General features: G+C 40.8%; 1 protein-coding gene across 4 annotated transcripts in view; it reads left to right on the top strand.

Annotated features, from left to right (window-relative positions):
* The first annotated feature begins 707 nt into the window (after positions 1–707).
* The window catches only part of LOC108570244 (myelin regulatory factor-like protein), a 61175-nt gene continuing 37875 nt past the window's right edge, over positions 708–24007 (top strand). For all 4 annotated transcript variants that reach the window (XM_017932064.1, XM_017932065.1, XM_017932063.1 and 1 more), the window contains exon 1: positions 708–1384. In XM_017932064.1, the coding sequence (XP_017787553.1) occupies positions 1336–1384 (49 nt within the window). In that variant the 5' untranslated portion in view covers positions 708–1335. The remainder of the gene's footprint in view (positions 1385–24007) is intronic.

Below are 24007 nucleotides of genomic sequence, written 5' to 3'. Positions count from 1 at the left end.
ATACCTCCATCGCCATGAAGGATGATACTGATCATTATTTATCCAAGAATAAAACTCTATTTTTACAGCCAACCAGAATTTCTACTCTATCTTATTAAATCCAGCATAATTGTTTACCGTTAATAAGCGGAAAAAGTGTAGTCAGAAAATATGCGTCACTTATCTCTCAATTACTCATTTGTATATGTATGTAGGTACAAAAATGTCAACTACAAAGTTTATCAATAACTTACATTCTCGCGGACACGTACAGCTGACATAAAAGAATTCGCTGCTCCATTCTGCAGAAAACATTCATACCACTCTCAAAACACAAGTGCACTCCGATACAGCAGATTCACTAATTTCGATTTACCGCGCGATGTACAGTTCGGTGCCGCCATCTTGTGTCCAGAAAGTTTCTCTGCTGACGTTCAAAGTTTCTCTCGCACATTAAAATCACTGCACGAATCGTCACAACGTTGCAACGAATACACTAGTACGACGTTATCTCGAACAACGCTAATTATCCTGCGACGAACAGTCGGACCGTTTATATTTCACCGGCGAAAACCCGAGCAGATTTCATCGAGCGATCGACGATGCGCGCTTCTTTCAAACTTCGCACAGAGTAGACTGAACCAGGGTCACGTGACCGTCTTGTTCGCGGCGCGACATGCACGGGGCGCGTTTGCATGTATTACGTATCGTGCGCGTGTGGTGTCGGCACGGAACTCAAGTTTAGTCCGCGCCTCGGGATTCGACACGGCTCCTGGGTGTACGAGCCAGCAGCAGAATAAACGCACGGAGAAATCGTTCTCGACGGAGAGGAAAAAAAAAAAGAAGCAGGCGGCGCACACAGGTTCGTCCGTAGTGGTGTTACCGGCGGTTCTCTTTTCGGATTACCGACATTTGTTTCCCTCGCGATGCTCTCATTGTCGTCGTGTTTCGCCGTGCCGATTCTCGACGGCGATCGTTCGTAGATCGTGTCGCTGCACTCGGGAGGTAAAACAAGGAAACACACATAGTGACCACACGAAAGGAGGAGGTATCGGTTCGCGGAGCTGTTTCGTTCGGTGAATTTCGAGGGAAAAACACGGTTAGAGAAGGACAAACAGTGCGCGGTTGGTTACCGTGAGAAACAGAGACGGAGTATAAAAGAGGCGGGCAGAGAGAGAGAGAGAGAGAGAGAGAGAGAGAGAGAGCGAGCGAGAGAGACAAAAAAACGGAAGAGAGTTACATTAAACGTCGCGTACTATGTGGGACGTCGCGTCGAGTGACATCGTAGCCTGGAGACAAAATGGGGCCCGTTGATCGGGCCCGGAAGATCTCAGGGGTCCGATTATCAACGGAGGTATGGATGTCATCGGGGACGGGGACGAGCAAACCCTCCAGGCGATACTCGGTGAGTACTAAACGTTTACTGAACTTGGTCTCGGGCTACATACGATCCAAGCGTTTGCCGCTGGAACGGTTCGCGGCGATTGACAAGTGTGACAGCTACGGGAATGTCGCGAATCCGTCCGTCGCGTTCGCCATATACCTTGGGCTGTGTGCGCCGTACAAATGCGTTCGGTTACTTCGCGTTGCCCGTCCGTTGACCTTAAACGCACCGGACACGGCTGATCGTGCCTTTTCGTCTTTCCAACCTCCTTGCTCTCTAACAGATGACGAGATAAACAGCGTTATCCTGCTCCACTTTGTCCTTACTCGTTCGACCGTCTCTCCTTTTTCCGCCGGAATATTCTCGAGTTTAACGAATAGATCGAACGGAATCACGTGATATTCAAACGATCGTGAAAATACACCGTAATATTTTTCTCGTCGAAAACAGTTTTGTTTCTTCCTTCTTTTCGAGACGTAATAGATCAACGAATCAAGCAGTAGTTGGAAAGCATGTGCGTCCAATTAAATCACGTTTCTAGAATATTCACGAAAGTGAATAATTTTTTAATTCGATTACACAGAGACAGTTTGTAAAAGGAATATGACAATTTATATAATGATCGAGGAGTTACGACATGCTGTGTTGAATAATTCAAGCATTATTGTCGTATTATAGTATCATTCACCGATCCCACAGTGTGAACCGCCGCTAATCCGGAGAATTCTGTTCGACAAAAATTCTTAGCTCGCTCTGATTGATCTACAAAGGAGAGTCGTGTGCCTACGTGGATACATTTACCCTACTTTTGCCTTGACTGTGCTCCTCCCCTCCATGCTCGCGGAAAAACCGCCTTCGCATACCTGTTACACGTTTGGTTCAATGCATCGTGCTGCATCATTTCTCGCCATTCTTCCACTATAAATAACGCTATCCAAACTACGCTCGTCAAATACGCGTAATTTCGCCGTTTTCTTCGATATTTTTTCCAAACACTGATACTATTAGCTCGTCCCGGGACATTTTAATGAAACTTCAGGGAAATTCTATAATAATCTTCCAAAAAAAAAAAAAAAAAAAAAAAAAGAGAGAGAAGCTCAAGTGTTTTTCATGAAATTTAAAAGTTTGCCAGGAGTATTACAGACATGAATTTTACGGGATAATCAAATATATAGGAAGGTAACGTCGAACAAGTATAAATTGGAATTTAACCGACGGTTGCATACATTGAAATTACACCGTGATAACAGATATTTCGATTAGCAGATCGAACAGGTTTCTTGCAACGTTCAAGAAACACAAATTGACACTGGATACATATTTTACACGCATCAGGTGTTTACGTATGCATATATGTATACCTGAGGCAAAGTGGAGGAATTTTAAGCAAAGATCCAACTATTTTCAGACGATGCATTTACCAACCGAATAAGCAGCGATAAGAAGCTGTGCTGGCATTATGATACCAGTAATTTAACGCGTGCAACGGATATTTAATACGGAATGATCTTGTTTTGGAAAGTTTCACGGGTTCACCGAGTAACGAGCAAACATTGAGTCATCGTTCAAATACGCCACAGATTACTATGGAAAATTGCATTATTTTTTTTTTTATTTCGTTGTTAGAATGGCGTTTTTTTTTTTTACGAATATCGAATATTTTCGAATTTTCCGTGAATTTTCAATAATCGTCCAAAATTTTGTGCTTCTTCGCGTGTTTGGAAGCTGTTTTTTTTTTTTCAAATTAATCGCGATCTAAGGCTGGTCTCTCCCTTCGTTTCTTACAAATATCGAATATTTTAGAGTTTTCCGCGAATTTTCAATAATCATCGAAAATTTCACGCGTTTACTCACACGTTCGGAAGCCGTTTTTTCCCCGATTAATCGAGATCCCAGGTTAGTCTCTCCCTTCGTTTTTATTACGAATATCGAAAATTTTTGAATTTTCTATGAATATTAAAAATTTTGCGTGTCTCTTCACACGTTCGGAAGCTGTTCTCCCCAATTAATCGAGATCCCAGGCTGGTCTCTCCCTTCGTTTCTTACAAATATCGAATATTTTCGAATTTTCCCTCAATTTTCAATAATCGTCCAAAATTTCACGCGTTTTTCCCCCCGATTAATCGAGATCCCAAGCTGGTCTCTCCCGGTGCCGGGTGCATTCACCTGCAACGAGTGCACCGTAGCATTCTTTATCTGGGTCGGAGGTTGCAATGTAATGCCAGCTTCTCTCCGTTTAACTTGATCTTTCCGAGCACGCTCTAGAGGAGTATATACCAGCTCGTTTATCCGATTACACTGAATTATTCGTTCGTGGATAAATATGATTAAACACATCGAGCGGAGTTAATGGCTGCGACCGGCAAGTTTCACTTCGTTTCTATAGTTTCAGCGTTCTCCGATATAATTCGAGTATCTCGTGTACACGGAGTAAAACGAGTATGGAGATTTTATGCAGTTTAGAGATATTGGGCTATTATCGTTAGGTTGAGATTTCTGCGGGATTCTTTCTTTTTGTTACGCTACGGTGATGATTTCCGTTGGGATTTATTTTAACACTTTGCCGCAGATCCCGATGGAGATTGCCATTAGCGTGTCGTGTATGTTGTAAATGACGATACGATTTGCCATGTGTCCAGCAGGATACATAAGTGTAATTTAATAGAAACAGTATTTCAAGGGAAAAATCAAATCTTGTAACTGCATCTTCATTTTCTACGATTCTTTTTTTTAACGAATTATATATCTCTACGGGTTCCGCGGTTCGTAGTGAAAATTCAATTAAATTTATGGTCTTGTGTAACTGCATTAAGATTTCTTATTTCACTGTGTCGGGGAATGGAGACGAATGGAGGAAGTTGAAATGTTTGTATAATACTTGTCACGTTGTATTCACACAAGCGGCAATATCAGATGTCTCTTTTCACAAACTTCAACCTTTATTTAGAAGAAAAATCAAACGTAAATTGCAATATTCGAAATAATTTCCATAACTGTCGGTGACATTTGAAAAATTACGGCGATTTTCAGTCGATAAAAATCGGATATCAAAATTTTCGTAAAAACCGTGCAATTTTTTTCCACGGAAAATGTCTATTCGTCAAAAAGTGAACGATTCAACTCGGACGTTTAACATTTTTCCATTTTCCTAAACCCTCTTCCGCCGACCACGCGAAACGGCCACCAAAGAGTATCGGTAATACCGCGCAAAAACGTAATCTCCTATGCTTCTAACATCTTTGAAACTAACTCGCGGAATTTACGAGCAAGAACCGCGTAAAAGAACCACGGAAATCTACGTGGAATCGACGTGTGTGCAACGTTAATGGCGAACCGATTCCAGCTTACATACTTCATACTTCTCGCGATTTCTCGAGCAGACCATTCTGTATACCGTAGGAGCGATTTCACGTTCCGTTGCCCTGTTTAATAACACCTCTGTGCACGACGTTTCACACGGAAAAACCGCGAGGAGTAGAATAAAAGGTGTGTGAGAGAGAGAGAGAGAGAGAGAGAGGACTCATCGATCCACGAGATCCCAGAGATCCGCCTTACGGATCGTCGAGGCTCTCTCGGATATTACCGCAATTCGTCGGTCTTTGCCAACAATTCCAGTATTCTCTGTGCTCGCCGCGGCAGCCAGACAGTGAAAGTCGCCGCCGCGGTGAACGTGCTTTTCCGTTTATTTGAAATTAACGGCTCGATACTTGGCCGTAACCCGTGCACCGACGCGCTTTACGTTCACTTTTTGATCATCACCCGTCAATTAACGTTTCATTCTGATCGTAGTAATCGGTTGAAACACCCTCTTTCAGTCTCTCCCTTCGTGGGTTAGGTTTGTCCGATAGTTTTGTCGATTCTTCGAGCTACGTTTACTTTGGTCTTCGACATTTTTCTTTTTTTCAATTTTAAATTTGCCTTTTGTTCATTTTCAGTTCAAGTATGAGAGCGAGCTGAGTATGGGCGAGAGTGTGTATAGCAAACATGTCTGTGGATAAGGTACCTACATTTGCAACATTGTTTCCTTTAGGAATTCCAGAGAGGAAGCTTGTGCATATACACTACCGGCCAAAAGTTTGGAATCACTGAGGCTTTGCAATTTACACAAAAATTTCCAGAAAAAAGTCGGCGACCATGTGAATTTTTTATCGTTCGAATCAATTGATAAATGTAGAATTGAGATAAACTTCAAATCTATAAAAAATTAGCAGCAGATTTAATATCGATGAAAAGTGGGAGGTGATTCCAAACTTTCGGCCGGTAGTGCACATACAGTGACCGAAAAAAGTATTCATACACCCTGTAAAATGGAATAACTTTTTTAAAATTGGGCCAAACGGCTTGACTTTTTTTTTGAGAAGTTAGAAAAATTAGTTTACTAGATGACGTGTCAAAAAAATTTTGGAAAAACTGCAATTAGTCGGAATCGTGAAGGAAATAGCGAATATCGAAATCGGTGGATGGAGAAACAAGCGACAGGCATCGAAAGATGTAAGAATCTGCAGTTTTGTTAGTTCTAGGCCGAAAGTCGTGAAATAGTGCGATTTTCACAATCTTTAACCGTTTGTAACTCGATTTCGATCAAATTTTCAGCGTGTGTATAATTGACATAGATCTACAAAACGTATTTTTCAAATTTTCATTACGAGTTCAGATAAAAAAGTTGTAAAAACGGCCTTCGCTATTTCCTTCACGATTCCGACTAATTGCAGTTTTCTCAAAATTAATCTTTCTAACTTCTCAAAAAAACTCAAGTCGTTTGGCCCAATTTTAAAAAAGTTATTCCATTTTACAGGGTGTATGAATACTTTTTTCGGTCACTGTACGTACCGGTTTTCGAGATAAAGTTGTAAATGTGGAGTAATGTAAAGGAGGTTTGTAAGGTTCGATACTAGGGATTTCAAATTTGACGATGAACCTTGTTTCAGAGGTTTGTGGGTTTTTGTGCGAAGTATGGAGAATGGTCGTGCGAAATAACGGCGGTTGTGTCTTGAAACAGAAGAAGAAACCACAAAGATCGTAGTGTTTCAATACGTTAGAGTAAATCATAAAACCCGAGTCTTTCTTGTGTCTTTCGAAACTCTATTCTTTACAATGTTACACTATTTTAAAGATGAAAGAAAATAGAGCACACTTCTCTCGCCAAAGAAACAAAACTACCACTGAAACAGTAAATGTGGCGCACAATACCTAAACAGAGATGGAAATCCAATTAAAAAGAGAAACAATAAAATTCCTGGCAAAATAGAATTTTCTCAAATTGCCAAATGGACGGTGAAAACACGCTGCATATCTCGCAGAATAAAAAGAATCCGCAAAAATTTCCCAATGAACCGAAAGACACAACCTAAACAAAGAACACAAGAACCGCCGAAGCACGTTCGACATTCGGTACCAGCACTCCGTCGCCGTATTTCCGTCGTTAATCCCACATTTCGCCGCGAATTAACCATGTTTCCTTATCCCGGTCGTCAGCCGCGAAAGCCACGAGACGAAGAGAAGAGACGAAGGATTCTCGCCGAAAGGACTTCTAACGCAATTAGTATAGCTGTGTTAAATATACCGACGCGAACTTTCCTCCTCGCTAATTAATTCTCACCGCGGTAAATTATGCAAGCTCTTCGTCTTGCCGGCTCTCTTGCATGATCGGTGCATCGAAAATCTGACTAACTGGCGATCTCGATCGTGTATCAGAGTGGATCTCTCCCCCTAACCGTTAGCCACGATGCAGGCCCTCCTCCCTGTATGTGCATAAAGTCAAAAGCGGTTTTCCTGATTTGGACGCTGCTTATCGTTGGTCCGTGCAGAACGGCGCAACGACGCAAAATGAGCGTTAATGGCAACGTGCTTGTGCACGCGTAAGTTCATGTGTGCAATATAGAGACTACGGTGTGTTGCATGCGTGCACCACGCGTCATTGACTAGATTCTACTTGGACAGAAAGACACATACCGTGTGTGTGTGTGTGTGTGTGTGTGACGCGATCCCGTTCCCGGTCTTTCAAAACAGTCGATTTTTCAAGTTCCACACGGGGCGGCGTTATGAAACGTTGTCTCTCCGCCGCGCTGAATAGATAATCGAGACCGTTTGGCCTCAGGTGGAAGCGAGCCAGTGACGTACATATAAATTACGGAGAAAACGAAGCTCGTTCCACGGTTCGACGTTCGTTGTATAACGATATTCGACGTTCTTGTTGTGTGTACGAAGTCTTTCTGCGGATACGCTTTTGCATAGCGACGAGCAGCCTCTTTTTACCAGTCGAAATTCAACATTCGATACACGTAGTTTATTAATTTGAATATTGCTAATTTGTGCGATTTTTAATTTTTCCTCTCATGAAACATTTCTTTTCTCCCCACGACGAGTGTATTTTCTTTCGCAGCAGACTAAAATTGAAAATCCAGTAAACGAAACTTGTTAATTTCAATACTTTTAATTTATAAAGTTGAACAGTTGAAAATTGATATTTTTTCTCCTGAAAAATTTGTCGGTAAGTGTTTTTCATTTGTAGAGCGGAGCCTGATTTTCAATTTTTCAAAGTTCCTCACCAGTCAGAATTGAAAATTCACTAAACGTAATTTACCAATTTACATATCCTTCATTTATAGGCTAGCGATTCTCAATCTTTCGAAATTTATTTCCTTTCTCTTGCAAAATTTCTTAGCTCCATCTCTACACCCCTCGTGTAACACCTCGGTTGTCGCGTCACTCATATTTGGGCGAAGCGCCAGTATTATGCAACGTCGTTATGATTCACAGACGTACGACAGGTTTACCTTTCACAAACGCTTCTGTCAGGCACTATTGCTCTTGTTTTTTATTTACGTGATTTAACGAGACTTCGTATTGTTCCATGCAGTTGCCTGCGTCGGGCCTTGTAGGGCTCACGGTCGAAATTAGTTAGGTCAAACAGCTGAGTCACCCGCAATTAGTGAATTTAGAGTGAGGATAAATTTATGCCGTAAGTTCGTCCGACTGAAAAGTTCACATTAGAAAGTTCCGACGAAAGTCTTTCGCCTCGATCGTTTCTTCCGACTCGACGAATTCGCAATGAAAAAAAGCAAAAGGAAAACATACAGGAAATTTGACAAAAAATAAAAAGTTACAAGAGAGAGAATCCAGGTGATTTGGATCAATTAAGATCGATCGAGAAAAAAAGAGGAGAAATTCACTTCTCTTGACCATCGAAGGATTTCTTGACTCATATTGATCTATACATCGTACGGATTCATCACGGTCGATCCGACAAAAAATTTCACCGACTTTCAAACCATCAAAATTTTATATCTCTCCCCACCTGTGTATTCTAGCTGTGCTTCTTTTTGTCGCGAAAAAAAAAAAAAAGAAGGAAACAGAGAGAAGCAAGGCTAGTCCGAGACTTCGGAGCACACGGTGTATAGAGAACGTTTTACCACGAGCCATAACTGTAAACTGGCTGCTAAACGCGAGAATAAATACCGGTCTCTTCCTATTTTCTGTAACGCTTCTCGCGGATACCTCGAGCGAACCGAGGTACCTGTTTGCCTCGTTTTCAAACGCAAATTCTTGAAAACGCCGAGAGAAGAAGAGCAGAGGCGAGAAAGGAGCGTGAAAATCGGTTTTCTTTCGCACGCGATTCACGCGTACGCGTGAAAATCACTGTGCACTATGCGAGACTGTTTCAGTATTCCGGATAAATCGTTCTATTCTACAGGCTAACGTCTCCAAGGTTCCGGCTTTGTCCCGTCTCTCCATTCATCCACTCCGAGAGAGTTCAACGCAGAATTTTCTGAAAAGAACGTCTCGTTTGTTTCCTCTACTATTTCACCGGCTGGAAGATTGAATTTGCAAAATGAAGAACGATTGGAAATGTTGGAAAACTTTAACGAAGTGATAAGCATAGAGTTCTTTTATTTCGTAATTCAACATTTACGTGCCGAGAGAATGGAAAAGATGATTTGTGCCTGTTTTAACGAGTAGAATTGCTCTGGAATATTTCTTTATGTAGAGTTTCTTCATCTTGATACGATAAACGATTCGTTGAAAGCATATCCGTCCGCTTAGCGAACGCGACAGCAACGATAACTGGAGCTATTTATCGATTAGACGAATATCCTCCTAACGTTTCCGTTCTTCCGCGGATGAGCGCATCTGTCGCTCTAGTTTCACCTTCGTCGAATTTGTCTATAAATAGGAACGAATGGTAGGTAAGCCGTACCGGTAGCACTAGTTTATTATACTCCATATAGTAATGGCGGCCATAAATTGCAGCAAACGGTGTCGTCACGAGAGCCAATTTACTACTTGCTACTCGCACCCCTTGCGTCTCTACGAACGCAACTTTCCTCGATGCTCTTCCTAAAATCAATATCGATCCATCAACGTGCAATCGTTCAATTCGAGTTGTCCAACAAAGTGGTAAAAGTTATTCTAAGCGTGAAGTCTTAAGTAGCTAATTTCGTAGAATTGTCCCTTTAATTTTCTCTTCGTTTCGTTCTGCATAGTTGTGCTGTAAGTTACGTCGCCTAGAACGAAATGATTCTATTGAAGAACTTGGAAAATTATAGCTAGAACTTGTGAAAATTTTGAAGACCTGTAAGTTACGTCGCCTAGAACGAAATGATTCTATTGAAGAACTTGGAAAATTATAGCTAGAAATTGTGAAAATTTTGAAGACAACAGCTGGAAATTAGGGAAACTTAGAAGAAAACAGCTAAAAATTAGAAAAACTTAGCAAACAGCTGGAAATTAGGGAAACTTAAAAGACAACAGCTAAAAATTAGAAAAACTTAGAAAACAGCTGGAAATTAGGAAAGCTTAGAAGACAGCAGCTGGAAATTAGGAAAGCTTAGAAGACAGCAGCTAGGAATTATGAAAACGAAGTTTTGGAGAAAGTTGTTAAACCCCCCAATTATACTTTTCTTGCTGGAAGAGATTAGATATTTCAGCAAGATTCTGCACTACGTATATACACATTATACCTACAAGATTCTGTACAAAACGTTACACCGCCGGCTGAACGTGAATTTCCCCGCATTCTCATCGCTGCAGAAGAGTGGCCATCAGAAAGTTCTGATCCTAATCCCATTGATTATGGTCTGTGGAATATTTTAAAGGAAAAGGCTTGTTCCAAGTTTCACCGTCATGTTCAGACGTTAAAGCTAGATTTGACGAAGGCAACAAAGTCAGTGCTCATAGAAGTTATACGCTAAATATATAAAACAGCGTATACAAGCAAGATCTAGTCATTTTCAATAGTAAAGTACAAAATTATGTACTACTGAAAAGATCCAAGTTTTTTAATTATTATTTAATAATTCGTACGTTCTAAAGACACAGCATTGAAATTCACTTGCACGTTCAAAACTCGGTAGCAGCGAATTGTTGGCAAAAAGTGATTACAGAACGGGCAAAAAGTTCGCGGAATCAGCAATTCACGATCGGAAATTACATATATCTTCCCACTGGCGCTAATAAAGGCGTACGGAAAATATCTGCTTTTAAGAAATTCATGTACACCAAAATATATCTAAACTTTCGTTAGAAATCTTTGCATTCCAAAATTAATCAAAAATTCCAAAAACATTCAAATATGAAATATATTCATTACTGACCAAACCTTCGATTCATATAATAGCTGCTGTGCAATTTCATTAAAAACCTTTGCTTTAAAAATTTTAAAAAAATTCCCAAAACATAAAATATAGTCACCATTGTACACTCGAAAATTTGCATAAACAAAATTTGCATACATCGAATTAATCACGTTGCCATTTCTTTCACCTTCGACGTGTCGTTTCCTCCACAGCCACACGTAATACCTAACCGTCGAGTTCACGGCGATTTCATGCCGATCCACCGTTACACATCCTCCTCGGCTGTTTGAAATCGCGCATCGATTCGTGGTTCGCCTCCAAGGTTTATTTTCGACAAACGGACGCACACGCCAGCGACAATAAAACCGTTCGATCCGCTCGCTTATCGGCGATCGGTAGGCTTCAAGGATGAGTTATGGGACCGGCTCGCGCGACATGGCCGTCCACGAAAGCACCGCGCAAGCCAGCCATCGTCCTGCACCCACCCACAAAAGCACATTGGTCGGCGAAAAGCTCCGCTGGTTCCGCCTTTCGGTGAAAAGCTCGGGCATGCGCGCCCCGACAACCACAACGTCGCTTCTCTCCGCACCAACCAAACGCCATTGGCCCTCTTATTATTGTTGTTGTTATTATTATTGTCCCTTTTCTCTTCGCTTTTTCGCTTCCAACTTGCTACTTTCCTCTGGCGTGCTACCGACCGTGAGCATGAAACACCGGATATAAATAACGATGAGACACGAACGCGCATTTTGTCAGCGGAGAGTAGAGTTCTCGGTTCGTAGGAAGATGGTGGATATTATGTCTGTATAGTACCAAGTGTTTCTATTGTTCGCGGGACCTGTTTTGATGCTTGTCCGAACGGGGAGAGAAGTTCGGAGGAACTTTTGGGAGAGACTTTTTGTCACGTTTTTTGGACAACAATAGAAATATTCAGGTTTTTTATTTGCTCTGAAGATTATACATTATTATACCTGCTTTTGGTAAACTTTCACCTTAATTTAATACTTAACGTTATCCTTGGCGCGCTTTCACCTTAATTTGATAAACCGAATTTTAAACGATGAGATAGGGTAATTTCGGGAGAGACGGACCAGGCAAGTATTTCCCACATTATCCGCCAGATATGGAACAAAAAGCACCGAGAGCCACGCTCGATCGCTTTCCGTAAAACAAAAGAATACCGACGCGTTCCCGCATTTGCCGGACAATGTAGGAAGTACTTGCCTGGTCCGTCTCTCCCGGAATCGCCCCATCTCAAATTGCAGCAATTCTTCTCCAATACAGAACATCGAAATTCTAATTATTCGCAAGCTAATCACTCGAGTGACTCAAGTCTTTTTTAAAAATTTTTCACGAACTTGAAATTCACACAATCTTTCTCAAGTTACCGGTTCGTATTACGCGTCAATCAGAGCAACGTGAAATTTCACATCGCACGACCCGGTAATACGAAATAATTACGGAAAACAGCGGTGAAGAGTGCAAAAGAAGATAAAAAAAAGAAGAAGGAGAATTATCGAGGCAAATTATTATTTTCGTCCCTGTGACCCGGATTCCTGTGAAAATCTCTGTTATTTATCCGGGCGGAAGTCCATGTGGAACACGCCGCTCTGTCGATGACATTCTCGTTTTTCTTTCTTTTTTTCCGCAATAAACGCGACGCACGCACTTTATTCACGTATGCAAACAGGGGAACGTGTAGCATGACAGCCATTCAATTACGGCGATTTTAACACCCGATCTTTGTTTACGCGTGTAGGGTCGTTGAACACGCGGATAGAAGTTAAATTACCGGCGGATCTGCTGGAAATAACGACGTTAACGGTGTCGTCGTAATTTATTACTTGTAGAATAGCGAGAAACGTGTCCACTTTTTTCAAGGATGAAAAAAAGAATTAACACGTGTTTTTTTTAAAAGATAAACGTTTCGTTTTTCGACATTCTTCCTTTTTTTTTCTCTTGTCGATTTTACTCTTTCTCTACCTGTATCGCTACAATGACAGATAGAATTCAAATCGGATGGATACGTTCACTGACCTACATCACCGTGTTTTCATGCTCTTAGCTATTATTAGGCTGGACGTACCGAGATTACGGCGAGACAACAACATATTAAATATAATAACGCTTTCACTTTTGACAACGCTCTTCGTTAGACCCTGAGGAAACCCGTACAATTCGTTAATACAGCGAATACTTATGCAAATTACCATCCGCCGCGTCCACTATCGCGTCAACCATACCTACGACAAGATTCTTTATCCGTTTCCTCGCGTCAACACTGATTAACATCTCGTGTAAACACACACGCGCACACTTTCAAAAATCTTCGGTCAGAGATTCAAATCCTCCCGTCCCTTCTAATAAATTACCCTGTCGAATCTGGCGAAAAGCAAGATCAACACCTAGACTCTCTACACTTTCAGTGTCCCGAACGAAAGCAGATAAAACGTGTGCGAATTGCTCTACTTCTTCGAAATTCATCGGAAAAGTTTCTCGGTGTTGAAAATCGTTCTCGAATGAAACGAGACAAAAAGTGGCGAAGCGAAACTCGCGAAATGATTCGTCAACGTGTGATATACGAGAGAACGATAACGATCAGACGGGAAACTGCTTTGCTTCGCTTTCGATATTCAATGGCTAATTTCTCACCGAACTAGATACGTTCCTGCGTAAGCACCTGTGGGTGAACCTGTTCGCCACAAAGCCTGTTTACAGCTATAAAGTTCCCTAAGCTGTTCCCTTTTACCGTCTCTGTGTTACGTATACGTATGTGTGCACCGGGTGAACTCTTGCGTTCGTTTCGTGATAGGAGAGATAGTGTGTTGGTTAGGAGTCCTTTTCGCCGCGGAAGAAAGGGGACGAACTAAAGGGGGTGGTTTGTTTAATCGATGCCCCACGGACTCTCTTTGATCCCGTTGTGTCCACAACCGTGTTCTCCGTACGCTTTCACAATCACGCGGATCAGCCACAACGCGGCCTTTGTTTCCTTTGCATGCCACCGATTCGTGAAAGTAAACAGCCGGGCCTCCTCTATTCTTGCGCCTGTGTTCCGCGAAAAATTCACTTCCGCGGTTATTTCAAGACAATCTTTCTGGGACAATTTTTTCTTCACTCTACTATCTTATCTTCGGATCGTGGGATGGGTTCTTTCTTTTACTTTTTACTTTGCATATTATATCGTTGCTTTTAGATCTTCCTGCTCGACGGTGGGTCTCCTGGGAAGTAGAATTTTTAACGTCGTCGTTATATTTTTGTCAAACGTGGAATATCTGGGATACTGTTTTTCTATTTTTTCTATTTTTTCTTCCTTCCTCTTTCGGTAGTGTGTTGGCATTTTTGGATCTTGCTGCTTGAACGTGGAGCTCTTCAGACGTCGAATTTTTATTAAACGTCTTTTTCCATTTTTTTATTTTTGCACATTATTGAGACACAGAATGTTTATTTCTTTTATTTATTCATTTATACGAGAAAAGTTTCCAGCAGATTACAGAGATAAGTGAGTAATGCAAACGGACGCATCTGCAAAGCTAAAATAAACGCAAACGACAAATAATCTTCGGAGAAAGTGGAGAAGAAAGACAGAGTACTGTTTTAAGGCAGTTCACAAAATTTTGTCGAAATGTGTAACAAAGGAACGGGCAGAATCACCGAAGAAATTTAAATCTTCGACTCTTGTATTTAAAGGATCTTCGAGAACTCCTCAAACACTCTTCTATTTCTCTTTCAGATCCTCCGTATCTTTTTTCTATTTTCTTTTTGTGTGCCCGAAACGATTGCAGAACGGCCAATTTAAGCGATCCTTCTCCTTTTTTCCGACTTCACTCGACCTCTTCCTTTCTCCTTTCGTGGTCCTCGTGGTATTCCTGGAAAAACGAGTCCCCGCTCGAGATCGTCGTCTGCCTACGTGCACCGTCACGATGCATGAATTAGAAAGACCGTCTTGATCGACGGAGATCCTGAAATGGAGAAGCAGAGATTTCAAGGACACGTTCTCGCTGTCTGAGAGTCACATTATTCTCAAATATCCCGATGCACACTCACGCACACACATTGTCAAACATTGCCTCGCTAAATCCCTGACGTAACGTGATATTTTTCAATTTTCCACACAGTTTGCATTGCTAATCCCTCCTGCCTTCTGTCCGTTTCACTTCAATTCGTCTCACGAATCTTTTACGTGTGCACGCGATTTTCATTTTTACCTTCTTCTATTCTTCATGAAATGATACATTCGTCGAAACGAAAAGACAGTCACGTAGTGTGTATTGTTGTCGCGGTAGAAACGGTAGAGAATTTTCTATTGGCCGCGCGCGGTATGTACTCGTATCAAACAAATTGTCGTTGCACAACTTTGAGGCAGTATGAACGAGTATAACGAGATACGAAAATCGTCACTAACCATTATGACGGATAATGTTCTCGTTGCCTCATACGTCAATTGGTGTAATAGCGCTGGAAATGCCATTCGACGAATCGATTTACGAAACATTTTCACGTTTTTCAGACGGAAAATATTTCATTCGTTTCGTTCAATCTCGGCAGAAATTCGCGAATCGTAGCGTTGCCACGTAGAAAGTTAATCGCGAGGAGGGACAGAATAATTATCTATTCAGAAGCTCGAATTTTCCATTTGGATATATTTTAATAGTTGACAGATTCGGAAATTCACTGCCTGCGGAATTATTTTGAAGAATTCGCTGTTTGTATGTATTCATATTTTAAATAACATTTTTTATAAAAACTTTAATCATTCCTATGATATCACACAGTGGTTCCAATTTTATTCAATTTTTAATTAAGAACCGCTCAAGAAATATGAAAAATGGTCATAGAAGACTCGTAAATTACTCAATTCTATTTTTCACATTTACCAGAAAAGGGTCATTATCCCTGAATTACTCAATTCTCGGTTCTTTCGACCAATTTCCAACGTCCGTCACGTCTGATAACCTACAAACACATTTACCAAAAAGAGAGACCTCCCCGCACCTGCGAGGCTTCACGAAAAATCTGCATGGCAATCGAAAAGCGATATCGAAGCTCGTCCGCGAAATTAAGCCGGGAGAAATCACGCCATCGATCAAGTAGATCGAGCAGCGCGCCGCACTATCGTCCGATGTTCTTCTTCCCCGCGGCGGAAGCTGGCAGTCCGTGTTGAAATAATTATCACCTTAGCGGTCGATCCGAGTAACGAATGTGTGGGAGGTAGCAAGGATGGTTTTTCTCGGGGCTCGTCGAAACGGCGAAAGTCGATCCCAATCACTGAAAGTTTTATCGACCGTGAAATTGTACGAGGAGGTGATAAAAAAACGGTCGAGGCGATAAATTTCGCCAGCGGAACACGTCAGACGCCCCGCATCGTTGATGAATCTTCCCCCTTTCTCTCCCTCGAATTAATCGTTTATACTCGAGGAAAGTTTCCAAGTTGATTCGTAGAGAAGAAGGGGAGAAAGAGTTCGCGTTTGTTCCACGGTTCATTTTAGGGGCTTTTTTCATTTTGTTTCATTGTTGTGATAAAACGGTTACAGTTTGAGCTTTCCGTGCACGATTTTATGTTCTTCTGTTCACGTTTTCTCAGACCTCCTGCTCTCCTCTCTGGAAACTCGATTACACCCACGCACGAGCCTCTAATTTGGCATTACGTCAAGCAGGGCGGTACGCGCCACTTCCGGGTTAGATGACAAAGTCATTCGTCGCCACGCGAGCGCACGTTTCTGGAAAACGTGTGGACAGAAATCGTGCTTTCATGATTTTTACGTTTTCGTGGAGTTTGGTGGATTTTAGGTGGTTGCGACGAATTTCTGTGAGTTCTCGTAAATTTTAATAAATTCCCCTCGAGTCTTTATGGATTTTAGCGAATTTTTGCGTTCTTGAATTTAGGAAATTTAGTGTTTACGAATTTAGAAATTTGGGAATTTCAGGAAGATTTCGAATTTCTACGAATTTTTACTCAATTTCCTCCAAATTGAAGAAAGCACAATAGCACGTTTACTAAGAGACGTACATCGCCTGCAATTGACATCATTTCTGCTTACCAAATTGACGAGTGATTTCAACGAAACACAAAGTTGCAAACGGAACTGATGGAGAGCCGACACGGGAAACTTTCGCTTCGCGTAGTTTTCTAAGCGGGAAGATTAAACGGACAGCGAATGCATTTTGAGGAAACCGCGGAAAGTTTTGCAAGTGTCGCAGCCTGTTGTTGGTTTAATGACGATTCGCATCACTCACGATAATCCCATGTATACACAGCCACTTGAGGCTCTCTTGTATCGCTTATTTACGCGAGGAAACACGCTACCGGTCATAAGTAAGTATGTATTTGCACATCTACAGTCTCTTTCGTTATTCCAAACAATTTTATTTTTCAAAAGAATTATTTTCCAAAAGAATTCAATCTTTCAAGATTTCTTTTTCAAAAGAATGCTATTTTTCAAAAGAATTATTTTCCAAAAGAATTCTACTTATCAAGATTTCTTTCCCAAAAGAATTCCATTTTTAAAGCGATGGCTACAGAACAAAGTAAACCCTCAACTTTTTTCTTGGGGACAGGTTGAATGAAGTTACTTATCGAAATAAAGAACACCGCGGTAGTGTGTCCATTCACAGCTTCTCTTTCACGTTTCTTTTTCTCTCCCCTTCGACTGTTATGACAGCTCATTACCTGTATCGATGTTTATGCGAGTGTGCATGGAATTTCGTTAGTCACCGAAGAACAGAAATTCCTCGTCCTTTTCTTTCGTACAAAACTTCCAAACTCTTCAATTCTCCTCGCAAGATTTCAGTAACTACGCGTCTTAATTGATCTATGTATATTTATGAGTTTATGCATCATTTCCATGTGATCTGGGTAAATCCTCGAGTTTTCGCTGAATTAGCGGCCGACTTAACGGTGTCTGTTACTGTAATTATCACCGATTCTTACTGTTTTCTTAAGTACTGTTAAACCGGCTTTTCAACAGATCTTTTGCATAATACGGATAAATCTGGAATATTTGCGATAATGACCGACTTGTTATTCCACTCTTAAAACCCTACATACACTACCGGCCAAAAGTTTGGCATCACCTCCCAATTTTCATCAGTACTGAATCTGCTACTAATTTTTCATAGACTTGACATTGATACTGTCGAGATAAATAGCAAGTTATCTCATATCGATTCATTTGAGTGATACAAAATTCGTTAAAAAATTCCTAAAGCTGCTGACCTTTTTCTGCGAATTTTTGTGCAACTTGCAATGCATAGTGGTTCACACGTTGGTTCACAGGCGGTGTACACGTACCTGAATCGCAAGACTTAAAAAAAGAAAATCACTTTACTCCAAAATTGAAAATCTCCGAGCAAAAAGAATCCAGATTAAAATTGTTCACCCGAAACAACTAAACTCACACTCACACTTTCAACCCTTTCGTTCTTCAATTAACCTGTCTACCTGTCGATGAAAAACGTCAACGTGTTCAAATCGTACAGAGAAACACACACTTGGCTTAACGTTTCCCCGCGATATTTTCACTCTCGAGTGAAAGTCAAGGGAAAATTACTCAGGTTTGAAAGGGTTAAATCGTGGTTGTCACTTCGATATACTCGAGGACATTAACGCGGCCCGCGACATGGCGGCGCTGAAACGTGCCACGGCGGGTTCACTACGGCCGGCCGTTCTAGATTTTCATGGGAGATTGTTTATAATGCAAGAGAGAGAGGATGTGTGGACTACTTTGCGAGCCGCGAGTCGTGCCGCGATCGCGGAACGCTCGGACGTTCCACATGCAGGGGAGAGAACGGGAAGCTCGTAAAAACCGAGGGAACGATCGTGTTCTCTCTTCTATGCAACCGTGTTGTTTGTTGCCCATCTCTTCACGACGCCGCGCCGTGTAAACATCGTATACGCACCGAACGATACAGAAAACCGACAAATTGTTGGGATCTCCATGCCGGTTGCTTGCGCACGGGATAAAGTAGGTTAAGACTGCCGTAAAAGGTCCAAGCCTAGCGTAACGACTGTGTCAGCGGCGATTAACTCTATCGTGGATTCTGATACTCCGATTCGAGTAACGCGGTCCTTGAGGCTGGAAGAAAATTAAAATCCAGGTGGTTCTCCAAGGTTGCTGGATTTTAGGGGATTTTATTCGATTCTTTTTAAACTGTCTGGATAGAACGTTAGTGTTCTTTTTTTTTTCTTTTCAATTGTCTTGCTACAGTATTAGCATTTGTGGGAATTATGACGTTCGGAGAAAGAATTTTATTTGGTTGTTTATTTCTGTCCTGTTCACGGTCCTTCAGATTAGGTAATAGAAAAATTAAGGTGTTTCTGACTATTATTGTTATGGGATAAAGGCCCAATAATGTACAAAAAGAGCACAATTATCTTAAATAGATACAGGTGTATTCGTAAAAGTTTCTCAAGAGCATTTTTAAAGGATGAAGTAGATCCTATAAAGAAATCTAACGAATTGCAATTTTTACTGATATAATTAGGGTAAAAAGATTGCGCTACCCTGAGCAACTTAGTTGAGGCATCAAATTAATTTTGAACTATTCCGTTGAATTTAAGAAAGAAAAAAGAAAGAAAGTATCAAGTTTGAAGAATTTTTTAGCCTCGCAGTTAGGCTATTCTTCACCCGTCCCCATGAATTAAACCTACTCAATCGTCTTTTTCATCTAATTTTCTCAACGCTTGCAAAGTGTCCTGAATTTCGAGATGGGAAATCCGGCTACCTTACAATTACTTCAATTTCCCCTTGTCTCCCTGAAATTCAGGCTAACTTCTCAATACAGCCCAGGTTCGGCTAATTTGAGAACAACGTCTACTGTGTAATCCTTGGTCTTAATATTGTATGCTGATGGGACACACACCACCCACTACATCTTCTTCCCTAATTATCCCGGAAACATCGCGTGATGTATGTAGGAATTTAAAGCAGCGACGTTATGATTAATATCATGAATGGTAAATGAGTTTCTGAAGTACTAGACGCGAAAGAATGGTTTTCGACGTCGAGGAAGTGTCGATACTAATCTAACGAAACTTTGCCAGAATTAATTCCCATTTATTTCACGGATTAACGTATACAATATTTCGACGATCAAACTGTTCTAACTTCAATTAACACAGAGAGCTACGTGAAAATTAGATTTCATTTCAAACATGATAAACATATTTCTTCTTTTCTCTCTCGATGCAGTGAGGTAACAGACGAAAGCTACCTTATCCACAATTACCATTTATCCACAAAGTGCAATTTTATCACGAGACGTTTCAATTCGACGCATTTTCGTTCACTCGACGTCGTGCTCGCAACGGTAATATGGAAACAAATATTAACAGCATAATTGCTTCGATATCTCGGCTAGAATCGGAAACACGGTGGCTTGGGAACTCGGGTTTCCGTCGGTTCTCGTAGAGTTCACGTATGTACGACTGTGTTCCGTCGCTAGGTAGCACATCGGGAAAAAATTCCTCCAACTAAACACACGTCTCTCGACAATTTAACAATTTTTCCCCGATTTTTCCCGTCACTTTTCATTCATGAAAAAAATATTCTCGCGGGAAGAACGAAATAATTCGAAAAGTTCCAGCATCTTTGGGAAAAGATTCTTCACTTAAAATTTCGATAAAAAACCAAGGAGAAATACTTAACAACGTTAGAATAAAATAAGAGATGCTGCGGTGTGTGGAGTTTCGTGGAAAACGCGCGAGTCGCGTTAATCATTCCCACTACTCAGCGTGCTTAAGCAACACCTTCATTGATCGCTATCGTCTTCGGCGAGGATGCACCAACACCTCTGTGTCCCTCGTTATCTCGACGACGAGAAAATTCTTTAACGTTGTGCACACAAACTGCTATTTGTTCACGAAACGATCTTGAATCGAATTATTACGTGACTGGATTAGGAATAGTCGAGAGCGAACGGAAATTCAGTTCTGACTGACAAAAGCATGCAACACCAAGGTGTTCCGATTTTATCTGGTTTAATCGCGACAATGGATCATCTCGTATGATTCAGTTTCCGTCAAGAATAACATTTATCTTCTCCTCTTCTTCTTTTTTTTTTTCACTTAGAAATTCTGTGGAAATAATATTCGTACGCGATGTTACAGAGAGATCGCCTCTTTCTCGGTGTTGTTTCACTTGCAGAGCTAATTGTTGCTCGGGAGGAAACTTCGCACGTTTCATGGAGATAATGGGGAATGTAATGCTTGCGTCTTTAGTGTCTTCAGCAGATTTTCATTTTGCTAGGATCTTTTGTTTTCTTTTTTAGTTTTCATTCTCAACATTCTCAGCTCGGATTTATAAGAATGTTATTTGTAAATTTATGCTGATATTTTTGGTTACTTTATTTCATTAAATTAGTTATTTATTGTTAGAAAATTTTTCTGAGATGTGTTTCAAATTACGAAAGGATCGGTGTGAGAAATTTGTTGAAGCACAAAGTGTTTCAGAAGTGCTTGATAGCTGTACATTTTCGTGATAAATATCTGACCATGTAACCCTGAAGGAGGTACAAGCACTTCACTTTATCTACACGAATTAAAGTCGGTTGTGTACAAACTATCATACGTCATAGTCATAACAGTAATTATAGTTTGTTTTCTTATCTTATCGATGTCATTTGTAATTTCCATCTAGGAACATTCAAAATTTCGACTAATTTTTCGCCATTTTTCATCTGAATGTTATCTTTCATATTGATCCATCATTTTTCACTCGCTTTACATTTTTCCAACCTCTTGAAATTCATGAATATTTAAATTTACACTTTTTCTGCATCTTCTACCTTTTAATGTAAATTTCAACTTCTTAAGTAACAATTACAACCTAACGCATCCAACTGCAACGAAACTGCATGTTCAGGGTGCTTGCACTACATTTCACAAGTATTTGCCCATCTATTTATTAACAACGTTCTTTAACAAATGTATTTCGTTTTCAAAGCGTTGTTCATTGCTATTATCAAAGGATTCTTGGAACCTTATCCAGGTCTCCAAAGAAGAAAAAATACATATACAGGGTGAGTCTCCTAACATGACGACTTGAAATAACTCGTAAGTTATTCGTTGTACGAAAAAATGTTTCAAACTAAAGTTGCATGGTATCTAGGGGGACATAGAGTGCTCTAATCTGTTTTTTATTACCTTACTCTTTTATTCAGATACTAGGGTCACATTCAGTTTTTTAAATGGAATGTCTAATATTTTTTTCCGATTTCGGATAAATCGTCAAATTTTGCGTAAAAAAGTATTATTGCAAAGTGGGACTTAAAACGAATAATTACTGAGATATCTTCAAATTAATAATCCTCTATTAGGAAATACGCTCAGCCAACGTGATTCTTAGCACGACTTTGTTTACTTGTTTTATAAATATCTCAGTAATTATTCATTTTAAGCCCCACTTTGTACGATACCTTTTTGCGCAAATTTGACGATTTATCCGCATTCGAAAAAAAAATATTAGACATTCTATTTAAAAAACTGAAGGTGGCCCTAATATCTCGATAAAAAAGTAAGGTAATGAAAAACAGATTAGAGCACTCTATGTCCCCCTAGATACCATGCAACTTTTGTTTCAAACATTTTTTCGTACAACGAATAACTTACGAGTTATTTCAAGCCGTCATCGTAGGAGACTCACCTGGTATATACATGCATAAATTTTCTATAAAAGTGTTAACTTTTGAAGCACCCAGTTAGTTCCAAAAAACTACTTTAACAGAGGAACCAATGCGATTTTACAAAGAAAAGAAAACCTCCTGCAGAAACACTGTCAGTTCCAAAAAAAAAAAAAAACTACCCTAACAAAGGAACCAATGCGATTTCACATGGTACCATCAATTACCATGCTGAATTTTAGCAATTCAACAACATTGGCAACATTCCTAAAATCTTCCTCCATTTTACAAAGAAAACTGCACAAGCACTCCAAGTCCCGCAAAACTAATCAAAGCAAAGGGAGCAATCCTATTCCGCGCGGTACCAACAATTACCGCAGCGATTTCTCGCGATCGAACGGTATTTCTCGATCAATTCCGGCCTGTCGCGTCCGTGAGTACGTAGCTCACGTGTCGCGCTGGTATTTCACGTGGGCGAAAAGTTCTCCGATTGTGTGACGACGCGTTCTCCTCGCGATCGTTCTTCCTTCGTTCGCGTACCGTACAACCAACCGCGGGAGCCTTGAGAGAGGCACTCGCGGCGGGATAGGTAGGAGGAACGATGGAGAAGAAAATGAGATTTGCATCCCGCCGTGGCGTGGCGTGGGTTTCTCCAGCGTATTTTGCTCGATTCGCGCGGCGTTCCCCTTCGGTCCGTTTTCGAAGCGGATGAATCCGATGCAGTTTTCTTTACGCTCGTATTGGCATTAGCGCCGTGGCTGGGATTTGTATCATCGTGAAATGTGACGCAACCGGTGAAAGCCGGGACACCAGGATTCCACGAGGTAAAGTTCAGCGAGCGTATCAGTGTGGGAATCAGGCGACTTTTCTACGCTTCAACTATGAGAGGAACGCATCGATCACTCGATCCAACAGCCGGGGCTGTTGCAAGGTGATCGGGGAGAGCTCTCTGTGTAGATCGTTTCGTAGCAGATGTTTTGCTCTTTTCGTTCTTGCAGAATGTTTCGTTCAATTTTAGCCGTGACAAAACTTCGTGCACAAATAGGCCTGCTGATAGATACTTCGTTGTTATGAAGTCGCTGCTGTGAAGTCATCAGGCTTGATACAAAGTGACTGGCATTTATTCGCGTGAATGGAGTTTAGATTGAAATATTAATTGGGTCTATTTCTCGGTTATGCACTTTACAATCGGTAGAAATTTTAATTAGGTAGTTTCTCTTTCGCTTATTGTAAATGCAAATCTGGGTACAACAATAATCTGTGTCTCAGACTTTTTTTTAACGACCAGTTAATTCGCCTTCCTGGATTGAAAGGTTAAGTACTTTACACGACTCGTGATATGTTTTTACGACAGAATTAATCAATTACTTGAAAATTTACTTCAAATTCTAATATATTCGAAATTACTTCTTCTAGCAGGTACATGATAACTTCGAGATCGTGATTGAAGGAT

Source organism: Habropoda laboriosa, unplaced genomic scaffold (assembly GCF_001263275.1).
Source record: "Habropoda laboriosa isolate 0110345459 unplaced genomic scaffold, ASM126327v1 scaffold81, whole genome shotgun sequence".
NCBI classification, from domain to species: domain Eukaryota; kingdom Metazoa; phylum Arthropoda; class Insecta; order Hymenoptera; family Apidae; genus Habropoda; species Habropoda laboriosa.
This window is presented reverse-complemented; position numbering and strand designations above follow the sequence as displayed.